The sequence below is a fragment of the Bubalus kerabau genome, chromosome 21 (genome assembly GCF_029407905.1).
Source record: "Bubalus kerabau isolate K-KA32 ecotype Philippines breed swamp buffalo chromosome 21, PCC_UOA_SB_1v2, whole genome shotgun sequence".
Lineage (NCBI taxonomy): Eukaryota > Metazoa > Chordata > Mammalia > Artiodactyla > Bovidae > Bubalus > Bubalus kerabau.
The window spans coordinates 28,425,831-28,441,843 of NC_073644.1; the positions used below are offsets into that span (position 1 = coordinate 28,425,831).

The 16,013-nt window shown below is 34.7% G+C and overlaps 1 protein-coding gene across 2 annotated transcripts in view; it reads left to right on the top strand.

The window, feature by feature from the left end:
- The window catches only part of TRAPPC8 (trafficking protein particle complex subunit 8), an 82,749-nt gene that overhangs the window by 51,070 nt on the left and 15,666 nt on the right, over positions 1-16,013 (top strand). For both annotated transcript variants that reach the window (XM_055559405.1, XM_055559406.1), the window contains exons 17-25: positions 614-688; positions 1,173-1,299; positions 3,912-4,066; positions 8,793-9,235; positions 10,758-10,905; positions 11,971-12,067; positions 14,094-14,162; positions 14,253-14,311; positions 15,518-15,691. In XM_055559405.1, the coding sequence (XP_055415380.1) occupies positions 614-688; positions 1,173-1,299; positions 3,912-4,066; positions 8,793-9,235; positions 10,758-10,905; positions 11,971-12,067; positions 14,094-14,162; positions 14,253-14,311; positions 15,518-15,691 (1,347 nt within the window). The remainder of the gene's footprint in view (positions 1-613; positions 689-1,172; positions 1,300-3,911; positions 4,067-8,792; positions 9,236-10,757; positions 10,906-11,970; positions 12,068-14,093; positions 14,163-14,252; positions 14,312-15,517; positions 15,692-16,013) is intronic.

A 16,013-nucleotide genomic window follows, 5' to 3' on the forward strand; every position in this document is an offset into this window, starting at 1 on the left:
TCTTATATGTTATAACTGGAAGTTTATAACTTCTGATTGCTTTTTTCCAGTTGCCCCTCTCCCCACTTCCTGCCTCTGATAACCACACATCAGTCTCTTTTTCCATGAGGTTGTTCATTTGTTCTGTTTTTGAAGTATAGTTGACTTACAACACTACATTAGTTCCTGATACACAACCCAGTGATTCGCTATTTCTGTGCATTTCAAAAGGATCACCATAAGTCTAGTTGTTGTCTGTCACCATTCAAAGATGTTACAGAGTTATTGACTCTATTCCCCATTTTGTACTTCTTGTGACTCCTTTACTTTGTAAGTGGAAGTTTGTACTTTTAAATCACATTCACCTATTTCCTTTTTTTTTTTTTTTTTACATTCACCTATTTCTTTCTTCCCCCTAGCCCCTCCCCTCTGACAACTATCTGTTTCTTCTCTGTATCTATAACTGTTTCCGTTTTGTATGTTGTTCGCTTTGTATATTGCTTAGCACATAATAAAAACCTAATAAATGCTAACTATAGCTATTGTCATTGTTGCTAAGTATTGATATGTAGCAGTGTTAATAATCTGATACTTGATTCATTCGAATGTATATTTTACATAATTTGCTTTTCAGGTAAAAGGTGAATCTGAAATGATTGGAACTGAAGTTATTTCAGAATTCTTAATTAATAGTGAAGAATCAAAAGTGGTAATTAATTTATTACTTTTCTGTCACGCCTTTCTAAAAGTAAAATAACAACAGATTTTAAAAGCCTGTTTATTCAGTTTGTTTTCCAGTTTTCTTAAAAATTAAAATTTATCATCTTAGGAAACTGGAATTACATAGAAGAAAATAGGTTGGGAAAGTAGGTTTGCAGTGGTTTTTAGTTTGTTAATTTCCTAAGAAGCCTGGTAAAAAAAGGTTTTGCTTTCTTCTTGGGTTGAATGTTGTAATTTCATATGATATTTGGTTGGCCAGAATATCTTGGTTTTTATTAAAAGTTGTGATGCCTATAATTATTGAGTTTAGAAAGTTTCTTTTGAAGAAAATGCTTTCCAGTAGGAGAAATCAGTTGAGAATTAAATAAATTTAGGTCTGAGCTTTTATTTCTGTAACATTACAGAATTTAGGTGTTGCGCTATTTAAGATATTGTGAAAACAGATAATAAGAGTGACTTAAATATCTCCACAGGCAAGGCTAAAGCTCTTTCCCCATCACATAGGGGAGCTGCATATTCTGGGAGTTGTGTATAACCTTGGTACCATTCAGGGCTCTGTGGCAGTAGATGGCATTGGTGCTCTTCCTGGATGTCACACAGGTAAAGCTATAGCATTGCTGAACAATTAGAAGCTAATAAGTAAATCTCCTTAGAATAAATTGAGAAATGAGATATTTTAAAATTAGGTTTAAAGTACCTTTAATAAAGACATTTAATCAGATGAAAGAATGAATAATTGAATTATTTTTAACTCTGCGATTGCTTAAAAAAAACAACTTTATTCCCTTCTGATGTATTTTTGATAATTCTGTGGTTCTACCCTATGTATTTTTCTTCTTTGTTACTGATCCACATTTAGTAAATCCTAAATTAATGTATTCTAAATTAAAAGACGCTTACTCCTTGGAAGGAAAGTTATTACCAACCTAGATAGCATATTCAAAAGCAGAGACATTACTTTGCCAACAAAGTTCTGGCTAGTCAAGGCTATGGTTTTTCCTGTGGTCATGTATGGATGTGAGAGTTGGACTGTGAAGAAGGCTGAGCGCCGAAGAATGGATGCCTTTGAACTGTGGTGTTGGAGAAGACTCTTGAGAGTCCCTTGGACTGCAAGGAGATCCAACCAGTCCATTCTGAAGGGGATCAGCCCTGGGATTTCTTTGGAAGGAATGATGCTAAAGCTGAAACTCCAGTACTTTGACCACTTCATGCGAAGAGTTGACTTATTGGAAAAGACTCTGATGCTGGGAGGGATTGGGGGCAGGAGGAGAAGGGGACGACAGAGGATGAGATGGCTGGATGGCATCACTGACTCGATGGACGTGAGTCTGGGTGAACTCCGGGAGTTGGTGATGGACTGGGAGGCCTGGCTTGCTGCAATTCATGGGGTCACAAAGAGTCGGACACGACTGAGCAACTGAACTGAACTGAGCTGAACCATTGGTTGAGATGTCTGCTGCCAGTACAAAGGTTGACTTAGGATAGTCTTTTTTCTTTTTAATATTTATAAAAACATAGAGTAAACTAAGGACCAGTGTTTCCACATCATTGAATGTGAAATGACATAAAATTCTGTCATCTGTTTTATAATAAGAGAAGGATTTAGAGTTAAGCTGGTTTTCTTGGTTCCCCAAAATTGATAAATTTTACAAATTTTTGAAGAGTAAAACTACCAGATACATGTTTAACACAGCTTGCCTTTTTTTTTTCCCTTTAATTTCAGGAAACCATTCTCATATTATTTTGTAATAATTATATGTTGCTATTTGAGTTTAAGTTGACAAGACTAGAGAGAGAATTTACTATAAAATTCCTCTCATCTGTCTCTTCATTTTAATAGCTGTCTATTTTTAACAAATTAATAGTTAGCAGACTTGAATTTAGCATTTCTAAAAGCATATTATTAATATTGAGAAATCTTTTGGGACCACTTGGAAAATTTGTTGGTTCTTTTAAAGTTCAGTTTGAAATTTCTCCTTGCTTGCATATCTAGGGTAATTTAGTAAAACATTTTTTTGGACCATATACTGAAATGGAATGAATCCATAAGAATTCAAAAATTATAAAACAAAAAATTGCCACTAAAAGTATAGTATTCTGCAGTTTAGTACTACATGTATAATTCTTGGTTGACAAACACCAGAGGAGATTCTTCTACAAATAATATTGTTAATTTTTAAATATTTAAAGTAAGTTAGCTGAGTGTTAAAAACTTTTTGAAGCTTCTTTCCTTTCCCACTAACCTATGATTTTAATTTTGTACCACAAAGTTATGATTGTCAATAAATTATAGCTAATTACTTCATTCAAGTTACCAAATATATGCATTAATAAATAAATTATAAATTTTTTATGATGTTAGTGGGCAAAGACCCTGAATTACCTATTAAAATAAATTGTACCTTATAGTAGAGTTTAAATGAAGTTTTAGTGTAAAATGCTATAAGGATCTGGGTCAAATGAGGTAATGGAAATGTTACCTTATACGTCTAGTCTGGGCATATCACAGTGAGCTTCAGCATATTAAAGGTTCTAAGTATTCCTGCTAAGAGGGAAATGGCAACCCACTCCAGTATGCTTGCCTGGAAAATCTCATGGACGGAAGAGCCTGGTAGGCTACAGTCCATGGGGGCACAAAGAGTTTGACACGACTGTGCAATAGGTTCTAAGTATTCCTGCAGGAAATACAGTTGTCTGCCTTTGCTGTTTTCACACCTACGTGCAGTGTGTGGAAGTTTTTGGGGAAAAGCTCACATGTGTATTAAATGAGTTTAATTTTGAGAAAGCTATGTATATTATAATTTTCTTTGTGTAGTCTGTTAAGAAGGTACAGTTAAGTCTGTTGAGAAAGTGTAGTTATTTATAATCCAGAAATAATTCAAATTAGTATATATATTTGAATATGAATAGCTATTCTGTCAGATGGATCTTTTTGGTTAATTATAGGTTTCAGAAACTTCCCATTTGATAATGTACAGTCCTTCTGCAAAGTAAGTCCTAAGAAAATGAGAAATTAAGCAGCATGCAATAGTAGATGTGGTTAAACATGAACATAAAATACACTTAGTTCTTTGCTTAACCATGTTAATTGGTAATTGTCTAGAGTTCTTCTAGAAATAATCTGAAACATACATTACTCATATATTCAGGCTAACTTGATGTCAGTTAACTTATCAAACTATTTTAGGGCATTGATTGTTTTTTTATTTCAGGAAAACATTCTTTGAGTATGTCAGTCCGAGGGAGACAGGATTTAGAAATTCAAGGTCCTCGACTTAACAACACAAAAGAAGAAAAAACGTCTATTAAATATGGTCCTGATCGACGTCTAGATCCCATAATTACTGAGGAAATGCCACTATTGGAGGTATTTCACTTTTTAAAAATTCATGGGCTTAATAATTTATCTCTAAGGTGAGGATGATATTTTGGATAGATTAATTTTAGACTTTGAGATTGTTGATATATTGAAGTGCAGTTTTAAATTCTTGGTAAGCTAATGTTAAATAGATGTAATTCACAAAGACAAGATAATCATGAAAATTGGCATTAAGTCACATCCAGGTTATAAGATATAATCCTCAAAATATTAATAGAAGTTGGGAAAAAGCTTCTAAAAGAGCACTTTGATTGTTATTAAAATCAGTGGCTCTTTCTGGGTAAGATATAAAAATAACAGTTAATTTTTATAAAATGTTTAAGCAATATAGATAGGTGTATGAATAAAAGCAATATTCATTTCATTTTCTTTGTGTCCCACACTGTCATGCCTTCATGCAGTCTTTTAGCTGCAAAAGATAGAAATTGATGCTAGGTAGTATTAAACCCACCACCACCCCCCTCCAACCTCCCCCACGTATTATTTAGTTCAAAGGATTTTGGAATAACCTCATGGAAACTATAAACCGTCATAGAACAGTAAGCTCAAGAAAGAATAAGGACTCAGCAGCTGTGGGAAATTTTTAAAACCTTTAGAAGGCATTACTTTCTAAATAACTTTTTATTTTATATTGGAGTATAGCCAGTTAACAATATTTGATAGTTTCAGGTGGTCAGTAAAGGGACTCAGCCATACATATACACGTATTCATTCTCTTCCAAATTCCCCTCCCACAGCCTACTACATAACGTTGAGCAGAGTTCCACGTGCTGTATAGTAGGACCTTGTTGCTTATCCATTTTAAACACAGCCATGTGTACATGTCCATCCCAAACTCCTATTTTGATACAACTTTATTAGTCTTACAACTTCTGGTCTTTGTGCCACTTCATTACAAGATATATCAAGTGTCTAGGAGAGAACTGTGGCCCACCTTGAATCAGCTGTCTACCTGAGAGGCAGGCCACTGGCACGGCCATGGAGCATAAGTGTGAACCCTGGAAGGAGGTTCTTCCTCCTGCATCCTCAGATTGCCCTGGAAGGGGGGTTAGAAGCTTTCACCTTCAGCCAGTGATACCAAACTGATGTTTCTCTTTTCAGACCTTTCCTTGTATATTTGTATATATTTTTAGTAATCATACTGCACATTTTATTCTGTGACTTGATTTTTGCCTTTCTCAACAAAACCTGGTTTTTGTTTTCATTCAGTAAGAATTCTTTCACAGCTACATAAGGTATGCCTTTATTTAGATATATTATACTGTATTTTAGTCATTTGTGTATCGATGGGTATGGGTCTGGCTTTTCATCATTACTGACAGTTCTGCAGTAAACATTATGTATATATTTTGTCCATGCTCTAGTTTAGGCTATAGACTTTTAGAAATGAAATTGTTGGATCAATTGTGTAGTGTACCACAGAATTACCTTTAGCAAGCCTCTCGGAATTGACACTTTTCCTTCAGAATGAGAGTGACATTGCCTCATGTCAGTGCCATACTGGATACTATCATGTTTTTATTTTATTTTATTTTATTTTTTAACTTTTGTAAATCAGGCTGGTGAAAAATGACGTTTCTTTGATAACTGATAAGGTTGATTAGTCTTCATTTTTTTTGTCCATGTGATTTTTTTTCTTCTTTAAGTCCATATGATGCCCTTTAATTGGATATTACTTCCTTTTTCTCATTGGATGATTTTATGGGTACTAATCCTATACTTATAGTGGTGGGATAGGTAACATGCTCATGAAAATGGTGATATCTGTATGTGTTGAGCAAAAGGTATTGTTGAGCTGCATATTTTCTGCCCAGATTTTACACTTGCTTAGTTATGTTGCAGACTTCCCAGGTGGCTCAGTGATAGAGAGTCCACCACCCAAGTATGAGAACATGGGTTCGATCCCTGGGTTCGGAAGATCCCCTGGAGAACGAAATGGCAGGCCACTCCAGTATTCTTGCCTGGAGAATCCCATGGACAGAGGAGCCTGACAGACTGTAGTCCATGGGGTCTCAGAAGACATAACTTAGTGACTAAACAGCAACAATAATTATGTTGCGTTTAAAGAGCTGTATGGGGGATTCACTGGTGGCTTGGTGGTAAAGAATCCGCCTGTCAATGCAGGAAACACTAATAATAATAATAAATAAAGAGTTGTGTAGGGCAAGTAGACTTACAGACTGATGTCAGTGCTCATTTCTGATTAATGAATACTTGCACATACTTTATCTTTCATCTGGCGGTTTTCATCATTTAAGATTTTTAGTTAAGAGAACGTCTGTTATATTTGGATGAGTAATAGTACCTTACTATTAAATATACCTTAATATTAGTAAAAAAATTCATAGAATATTCCCATTCCTAATATCATATGTCAGAAATATTTTGTAGAGTTTGAAGTGTTTAAGGGAGTAGTGAAGGAAGTAATCTACAACATCTGATGAAATAGTCTCTTAATCAAAACAGAGTGAGCATGAAAATTACTGAAGCTGAGAAAAGATGAAAATTAAAGTGTCATGTGTTAACTGTCACGTGTGTAGCATGCTGAAAGCATACAGCTGTGAGCTGTATCTACTGATTAGAAATATTTTGTTTTTAAGTTCTGTTGGAGAAAAAAACGGTGTCATTGCAAAACTTTTTCTTCCCTTACTAATTTTTTTTACATTTCATTAGAAAAAAGTTTTACATAGAAAAATAGAAGAGCAGGCCCTTCAGGTTCTCACTGTAGGCAGTATGTTGTGTATATGACATTTATTCAAGCAGACTTGACTATCATGTCAGATCACTTGATGTTACAGATGAAATCACAATGACTAGCCTTACATGTATCATTTTTACTTTATATGCCTGTCACACATCTTGAGGATTAATTCGTAGAAGCGAAAGTCCTGGTTCTTGGTCTTATTTTCCATTAAAGTTTGAAGCTGTCTAAAACATCAACTTTTTATGAGGACTTTTAGCAGAAATTCATTTGAAGTAAAGGCTAGATATACTGGTTCTCCTTAGAGTCAACATAGTATATTTAGTAAAACCTTATTGTGAAGATATATGCACAGTATCCTACATATGGTTTGTCACGGGTCCTGGCCCACCACCCTTCCCGTTCTGCCAGTGCTGTTGCCTTACCCATGCTATCTGGGTGTCTATGTGTTCTAGTGCATCTTTACAGTAGTCTTATTTCACTGGTTACTCATGCGGTTGTTTTTGATGTAACAACTCAAAATTTATATTCCTTCACAAATTTTAGCTTATTTGATTAAGCTTATTTGGTACTGGCTAATGAGTACATTAGGAGAAGGCAGTGGCACCCCACTCCAGTACTCTTGCCTGGAAAATCCCACGGACGGAGGAGCCTGGTAGGCTGCAGTCCATGGGGTCGCTAAGAGTCGGACATGACTGAGTGACTTCACTTTCACTTTTCACTTTCATGCACTGGAGAAGGAAATGGCAACCCACTCCAGTGTTCTTGCCTGGAGAATCCCAGGGACGGGGGAGCCTGGTGGGCTGCCATCTGTGGGGTCGCACAGAGTCGGACACGACTGAAGTGACTTAGCAGCAGCAGCAGCAATGAGTACATTATCTCTGTTTTCAGTATAGCGTAATGCTTAGTTTGTTTTTTCCTAACTTTTTAACCTGTGTTTTGGATTTCTGCATTAATCCCTTATTTTCTCGTGTCCATTTCTGAAGCTTCTCATTTCCCCTGATTTTATCTGATTCCTTAAGAATTTGGCCAGAATGAAGTCTTACTCAAATTTAGATTGAAAGACACAGATATTTCCACTGGACTTTGATAACTCCTTTGGGACAGCCAGCTGTACCTTTACTACTCATACTCTTACCCTCTTATTCCTCCTTTCTGTGATTCTGTCAGAGTACTTCTGACATTTATGCTTGTGGATCTTTTAAATGCAAATGACTTACTGGATGATTTTGTTAGTACATATTTCTAGCTCTTTAGTAAAGGTCGACAGTCCCTATCTGAAATCCTGAGGCCAGGCATGTGTTGAAAGTTTTTTTTTTAATTTTTAGAAATCACGCGTATACATATGTGTTTTTATCTTCCACATTTTGTGACCCCTGTTGGGTTTGTGGCAGCACCAGTTATCAAGCACATTAACATAGCTTGAATGAACCACATGAATATCGCACTAAATTCCCACTTAGTCTATAAAGAATCTCTGTTAGTGAGATCAGGTTTCCCTCACACATTGGGTTATGGGAACCCTGAGGATATTCAGAGATACCAGGTTTAAAAATTATGGATATGGAATCATGCTTCTGTATGTTCTCCTCTTTTCAGACCTATTGTGCATCGCTTCATTTTAATGATGTATAAATAAATAGATGAGCTACTTTTTAAGTTGAGAGTGTTAAGGGCTCTTCAGCTGATAACTGTTCATGTAATCATGTTAAATGACTTAATAGCTTGTCTTAACCATAATCTACACAGTTGTGAAAATTTTGCCGGTGGCCCTCTAGTTGTTGACATTGTACCTTTAATATGTAACTCTGAAATCTGCTACTGAGTAACATTGGTCTCTGTCTAATAACTCATGGAGTTCTTAATAACCGTATACACAGGGAGATATCAAAGAGAATGAATAAAATATTTGTAACCCTGTAGTAAAGAAATAACAGCAATTTAAAGTGTTATTCAGTAGAGGTTCAGAATTTTTAACAGACAATATAATAATATTTTTTCCCTCCAATGCAGGTGTTCTTTATACATTTTCCTACAGGGCTCCTCTGTGGAGAAATCCGAAAAGCCTATGTAGAATTTGTCAATGTCAGCAAATGTCCTCTTACTGCATTGAAGGTTGTTTCTAAACGTCCAGAGTTCTTTACCTTTGGTGGTAACACAGCTGTTCTAACACCGCTGAGTCCCTCGGCTTCCGAGAACTGTAGTGCTTACAAGACTGTTGTGACAGATTCTACCACTGTGTGTACAGCACTCGTATCCTCAGCTTCTTCTGTGGACTTTGGCATCGGCATAGGAAGTCAGCCAGAGGTGATTTCTGTTCCCCTTCCTGACACTGTTCTTCTACCTGGAGCTTCAGTTCAGCTACCAATGTGGTTACGTGGGCCAGATGAAGAAGGTGTCCATGAAATTAACTTTTTGTTTTACTATGAAAGTGTTAAAAAGCAGCCTAAAATACGGTGAGTATTACAAAATTTTTTAGATTTAACCTCTGCATTAAGGATATGTATATATGAAAAAAAGTGAAAGTGTTACTGACTCTTTGCGACCTCATGGACTATATGTAGCCTGCCAGGCTCCTTTGTCCATGGAATTCTAGAGGCGTGAATCCTGGAGTGGGTAGCCATTCCCTTCTCCAGGGGATCTTCCTGACCCAGGGATCTAACCTGGGTCTCTTACACTGCAGGCAGATTCTTTATCATCTGAGCCACCAGGAAAGTATATACCCATTCAAATAAACATTTTATTACTTGTTAACATATGTCATTGTTTACTAAGAAATTACCCTTATCCAAATTATGCATGAAGTTTTTATCTGAGGTTGTCCCTAATCTGAGTAGCCAAAAGTGGAAAAAAATTAAGCTACATTAATCTTTTTCATGCTTCTTTCTGTAAACTTCATGGCTTTTTGATACAGCTAAGTACTATGGTCAGAGTTACCACATAATAATGAAATTCACAGGTACCATGAATTAAGAGTGTCATTAGTATATGAAGACAGGTTGCCTACACTCATCCTTTTTAAAGAAAATTATTTTAACTTCCTTTTCTCTAGTGCCCTCCTCTGCCTCCCCATATTTATGTGTTTGCAGAGCAAGTAAACTTTTTGGGTGGTGTTATGGATATCGCTGAAGAAATCAAAACACAAGGAGCTGTAGCTTGTATATTTGCACGACAGAATATTTCATGCTAATTCCATTGCCATTTTTACAGAATTAACTTGGAATAATTGTGCTACTTTTTAAAATTTGTGTGACTATTTAAAATATCATAAAAGGCTTACTATGAGAACAAAAAGATACAATACTTGTAAGGAAAAGTATGTTGTAGGTCCTCAGTAAATGTTAATTCCCCTTAAGAAGATGAGTCCTCTGGCCAAAGCAATTCATTAAGGCTTTGTAGAATGTAGTAGTGGTGAAATGCGCTTCTAAAGAAAGTAAAGGTTTCAGAATTTGAATGTCAAAGGGTATAGGCAAAAGAGTAGTGGGTATTCCAGGAAGTAGCTGGATATATGGATAAATATTGACAAGTTAGGAGATACAAACTGAATGTAGTTAGTTTGGCTACAGTGTAAAATGTGTAAAATGGGAATGAAGATTGAATTGTAAAGTTCTCTTGTGGAGAGCCTTGAATGCCAGGTGAAAGTGTGTAATTTATCAGTACTTGGTAGGCATCCAGTAACTTTGGAACTATTATCAGAAGTCATAATCAAGACGTAACTATATGATGATGATTTTCAGGTCTGTGCTCTGGATGAGTTTGAGCAGGGAAAAAGGGAGACTAATAAGTTTTCTTACAAACTGGGAGTAAAGAATTGAACTAAAGTTAGGCTAACTAGATACTCTTACATTATTGTCTTTGTTTTTTTAATAGTATAAATGGTCCTGAGAGTGAACAGGTTTTAAAAACTTTATTTGGAATTAGAGAATCATAATGCTGGGAGAGATTCTTAGATTAAATTTATAATTTTAACTTCTTTAGTCACAGAATATTAAGACATACTGCAGTCATTTGTACCAGCCGATCTTTGAATGTGCGAGCCACTGTCTGCAGAAGTAATTCTCTTGAAGATGAGGAGGGCAGAGGAGGCAATATGCTAGTCTTTGTGGATGTGGAAAATACCAATACTGTAAGTTGGTTTAAAAATAAACTTTGTTTTTAAAATTTTTTTCCTTCACAAGACAGCATAAGCTAGGAATTTATGGAGTGTTCATTTTGAATAGAATATAAAAATATCCTGCTTCTCAATTTGCTTTTGTGGCTTTATCCTTTAGTGCTTCAAATAAAAGGATCTAGTGGTATTAATATGCTGCATAGTCGTATGGTATATACGACTATATATGGCCAGTATATGGTATATACTGGCCATACATACCAGTAATTCAACCCAAAAGAGATCTTATAAAATGCTTTCTAAAAAAAAAAAAAAAAAAAATGCTTTCTAGTCTCACCATTGAGAATGTCCTTTGATGTGATTAAACTTACAAAGTTCTATTAGGATTTCACATTCAGTAGTAACTTGATAACCCCTCACTTACACATTTCCAACAGTACCATTTCCTTTATATAAAGCATTTCAAACATTTTATTTACCATTCATGTTTATGTACTCTAAATATCAAAATGAAAATTCTTGAAGGAAGGGAATGTGATCTTAATAAAATAGAATCTTAGCTTCAGATTGATTCAGTTTAGATACCGGTTTGAATTGTTATTAATTCTGTAATGTCCTTTTTCTTTCAACTCCATAAATTTGTAAGGTCATTTCGAGTTGATTGAATTTTGGGGTTCTGTTCTTTGTTGCTTTTTTGCCTTAATAAGAATGTGATAGAAAGATGAGAAAAAATAAAATGAAAGTGCTAGGGTTTTGATTAAAAATTGACAAATAACTTTTGATAAATAACTCACTATGATAGATTCTAATAACTGAATGCCTTTCAGTATTTAAAAATTTGCCACCAGAAGTGTAATTAAATCTGTTTCTTGGATAGGTGATGACTTACCTGTTTTAAGAATGTTTGTGGAGGAATTTAAATAATTGCCATTCCTGAAATACATAGTGTTAATTTATTTCAGAATAAAAATTGCATCTTATGTTAGCTGATAGTGAGTTTGATAGCAGTGTCCTTCTCAGTAGAATATACTAAGTTAGTGCCTCTAAATCCTGAATGACTCTCTTACTTCTTTTTGATAGAGTGAAGCAGGTGTGAAGGAATTCCATATAGTACAAGTATCAAGTAGTAGTAAACACTGGAAGTTACAGAAGTCTGTAAATCTCTCTGAAAACAAAGGTTTGTACTTTTTCCCTCTTCAGAATAAATTCTGATATCTTTATTAGTTTACTTTTCTTCAGAACAGTACCAGAATATAGTAAGATTATTGGTGCCTTTCTTATAATTAAGTTTTTTAAGCATTAAATTGTGCATTCATTACATTGCATGATTTTTAATGAAACTACACATCTTAATTGATGATTTCCCATCTTTTTATTCCACATCTTTTCTATTTGTATATTCTTTTTTAAAAAAATTCAGTTGTGGGACTTCCCTGGTGGTCTAGTGGTTAAGACTTCACCTTCCAATGCAGTGAGTGCGGGTTCGATCCCTGATTGGGGAGCTAAGATCCCACATGTCTTGTGGCTAAAAAGCTAAAACATAAAACTGAAGCAGTACTGTAACAAATTCAATAGTGACTTTTAAAAATGATCTACAAAAAAATAAATAAATAAAAATTCAGTTGTAAAATTCGTGCTTGAATATATGGTCACAGTCAAAATTTCAAATAGTACAGAAGCATATAGACTAGTTTCTCTTTGTTTCCTTTACCGTTGGTAAGCTGTTTTTCTGTGTGTAATCATACTTGTATGTTGATTGGCTTTTCTGTGTATTTCCAAACCCATATAACACTTAAAAGAACATGCACACTTGTGATATGTATTGCCTAATTGTTTTCCAAAATATTTCTATCATTTTATCATCTTGCCAGTAATATGAGAGTGCTTAGTGCTTGTCAGAATAGATTGAAGCTGGCAAAATAATACTCTTTCTAGAAAGAATTGTACATGTATTTTAAAAGATTAAAAAAATATTTTAAACCCTTACCTAGCTTCACAGTAATCCTTATTTTTGGAATTTATACAAAGGAATTAATTCAAAAATAGAAGAAGATCCATATATTGAGAGCAGTTTATTTCAGGGTTATGTTTAATAGGGAAAAATTGAATGTATCTTTAATGTGAATTAAGCTACAACTCATGTTGTCATTAAAATATATAAGCTTTTAAAATGTGTCTGTAATATAGTGGGAAAATGCATCATAGCAAACTGTGTGCATATAATAATAATTATCCACATGAAAAAATACTGATAGGAAATGAAATGATACAGTGGTGAGGTTGTGTGCTCCCTGGCTCCCAAATTCTAAGTTTTCAAAATTTCTGTTTATCTATATGAACATGAATTTCAGGAAAATTTAATCTTACCCTTTTAAAGAATTGAATGAGATTTGCTTCACTGAGAGAAAAGAAAAGATGTTTTTCAGTCAGTTCAGTTGCTCAGTCATGTCTGACTCTCTGCAACCCCATGGACTGCAGCATGCCAGGCTTCCCTGTCCGACAACAGCTCCCGGAGCTTGCTCAAACTCTTGTCCATCGAGTAGGTGATGCCATCCAACCATCTCATTCTCTCTTGTCCTTTTCTCCTCTTGCCTTCAATCTTGACCAGCATCAGGGTCTTTTCCAGTGAGTCAGTTCTTCGCATCAGGTAGCCAAAGTATTGGAGTTTCAGTTGCAGCATCAGTCCTTCCAGTGAATATTGAGGACTGATTTCCTTTAGGTTTGACTGATTGGATCTCCTTGCAGTCCAAGGGATTCTTAGGAGTCTTCTCTAGCACCGCAGTTCAAAAGCATCAGTTCTTCGGCACTCCGCTTTCTTTATAGTCCAGCTCTCACATCCATACATGACTACTGGAAAAACCATAGCTTTGACTATTCAGACCTTTGTTGGCAAAGTAATGTCTCTGCTTTTTAATATGCTGTCTAACGGTTGGTCATAGGTTTTATTCCAAGGAGCAAGTGTGTTTTAATTTCATGGCTGCAGTCACCATTTGCAGTGATTTTGGAGCCCAAGAAAATAAAGTCTGTCACTGTTTCCGTTGTTTCTCCGTTTGCCATGAAGTGATAGGACCAGATGCCATTAAACATTATTTCTAATGATGAAATGTTTTCCAGTTTGGCTATAGAAGTCTGAGTAATGAACTAGGCTTTACCATGTTACAAACGGAGAAAGATCTTTGAAATTTACTCTTTTCTTTTCCTAGACGCCAAACTTGCCAGTAGGGAGAAGGGAAAGTTTTGTTTCAAGGCAACACAATGTAAGGAAGAAGAAGGTAAATTCATTTTAGTGTCACACTTTCTTAAATGGTCATTTTCTATTTCGTGCCAATGATATGATTAGTTTGTTCTCCTCCATTTTTTAGTTGTTATGGAGGCCTCAGAAAAATACACCTTTGCAGATATCATCTTTGGAAATGAACAGGTATGCAAGTAAACCTAATAGCATTTGATATTTAAAGTTATAGTTCTGGAGTACCTTGACTGTTTTGACAAAACTGTTACTCGAGTAATCTAAACTCTTTGGTGGATGAACATGTCAGCTTTGTTGAGTTTTGCAACTGTTGTCATGTCCCAAATCAAATAAAAATGCTATGTGTAGTATGCCATTTTAATTAGTAATTTAAAATTAGCTGTCTTTTAGATTGTAAGATACTCAGGAGATAAATTTAGCTCTTGGCATTAAAAAGAGGAACAGGATTATAGGAAAGAACCTACCTATTTGGAAAAGTGATCACAGTGGAACATACAGATGATGATCCCCTGGATTTGGGAATATCAAATGGTTCTGAGACCCAAATAATAAGCTGTTTGTAATTTTTTTTTTTTTTTGGTAATGAGATAACTGAAAATTTTTTGTAATTTTTGTAATGAGCGAACTATGTGAACAGTGGTTTACCAGAAAAAAGTTCATATCTGAGGGGGAAAATCTTACATATTTATTAATATTTAATAATTAACTCGGAAGCTTAACATCTACTTAACAGAATTTATAATACAGGAAATTAAGTGTCGAGATTCTACAGTGAAACACAGTATTCTATTAACTAGGGCAAATTCTGTAGTTCTGAGTCTGTTTAAAAATCTGCCTTATTCTGTCCCTTCAAGTGTGAAAGCCAAGTTAATAAAAATAACTTCATTTGAGCTGTGTTTCATGGGGTATCACCTAGTCTTCCAAGTATTTGATTGGGAAATACTTGTTATTTTTAATAGTAAAACAAATTTTTAAATAGGAAAAAATAATTAAAAATTTTTCTTTTTAACAATCTACTTTTTTTAAAACTGAAGAATTGTTTACAATATTTTATTAGTTTCAAGTGTACAGCAAAGTGATTCAGTTATACATACATATTTATGTATATGTTCTTCAGATTCTCAACAGTTAACTTCCTATTTTCTTTTAATACCCATTTGTCTTCCCTGGATACTTAGAAGGTCCAAGTTAATGTCATGGCAGTATAGATTTAAGATTCAGGGTAATTGGTACCAAATATTTCAGGTGTTCAAGCATTAGGGTGGCCTTCTTATATTCAACCAAATTGATAAGAAATGTGTAAGTTGTAGAAATACAGATTTTGGCAGGGTATATCTAATTGAAAACACATCTAGACAAGTGATTTCCTTTTAACAGATAGTAAGTTCAGCAAGCCCATGTGCAGACTTCTTCTATAGGAGTTTATCCTCTGAATTGAAGAAACCACAAGCCCAGTCTTCGGTGCATACAGAAAAACAGTCAGTAGAGGATGTTATGAGATTAATCCAGAAGTGCAATGAGGTGGATTTGAATATTGTGGTGTTGTGGAAGGTATGTGTTGTTAAATTATTTCAGCAAGCCTTATTTATACTTGATTCTTAAGCTGAACAGTAAATGTAAGCTACTGTGTATATTTTTTCTGCTTAAATTTTCCGTTTGAGTTTGAAAGCTGTTTTATAACTTTTTGTTAACAATTCCAGATGACTTTTTTTTTTTTGCCTAAAGGAAAAAAAAAATTCATTCAAATTAAATGACTTTGTTCTGTTACTTATTACTTACAAGAGGTACTGAGAATATTGTAAAACATGATAAGCTCCATGAAAGTAAAGTGCTATTATTAAACTCTTTATTGTGGGCATTTTCAAACTCTGTA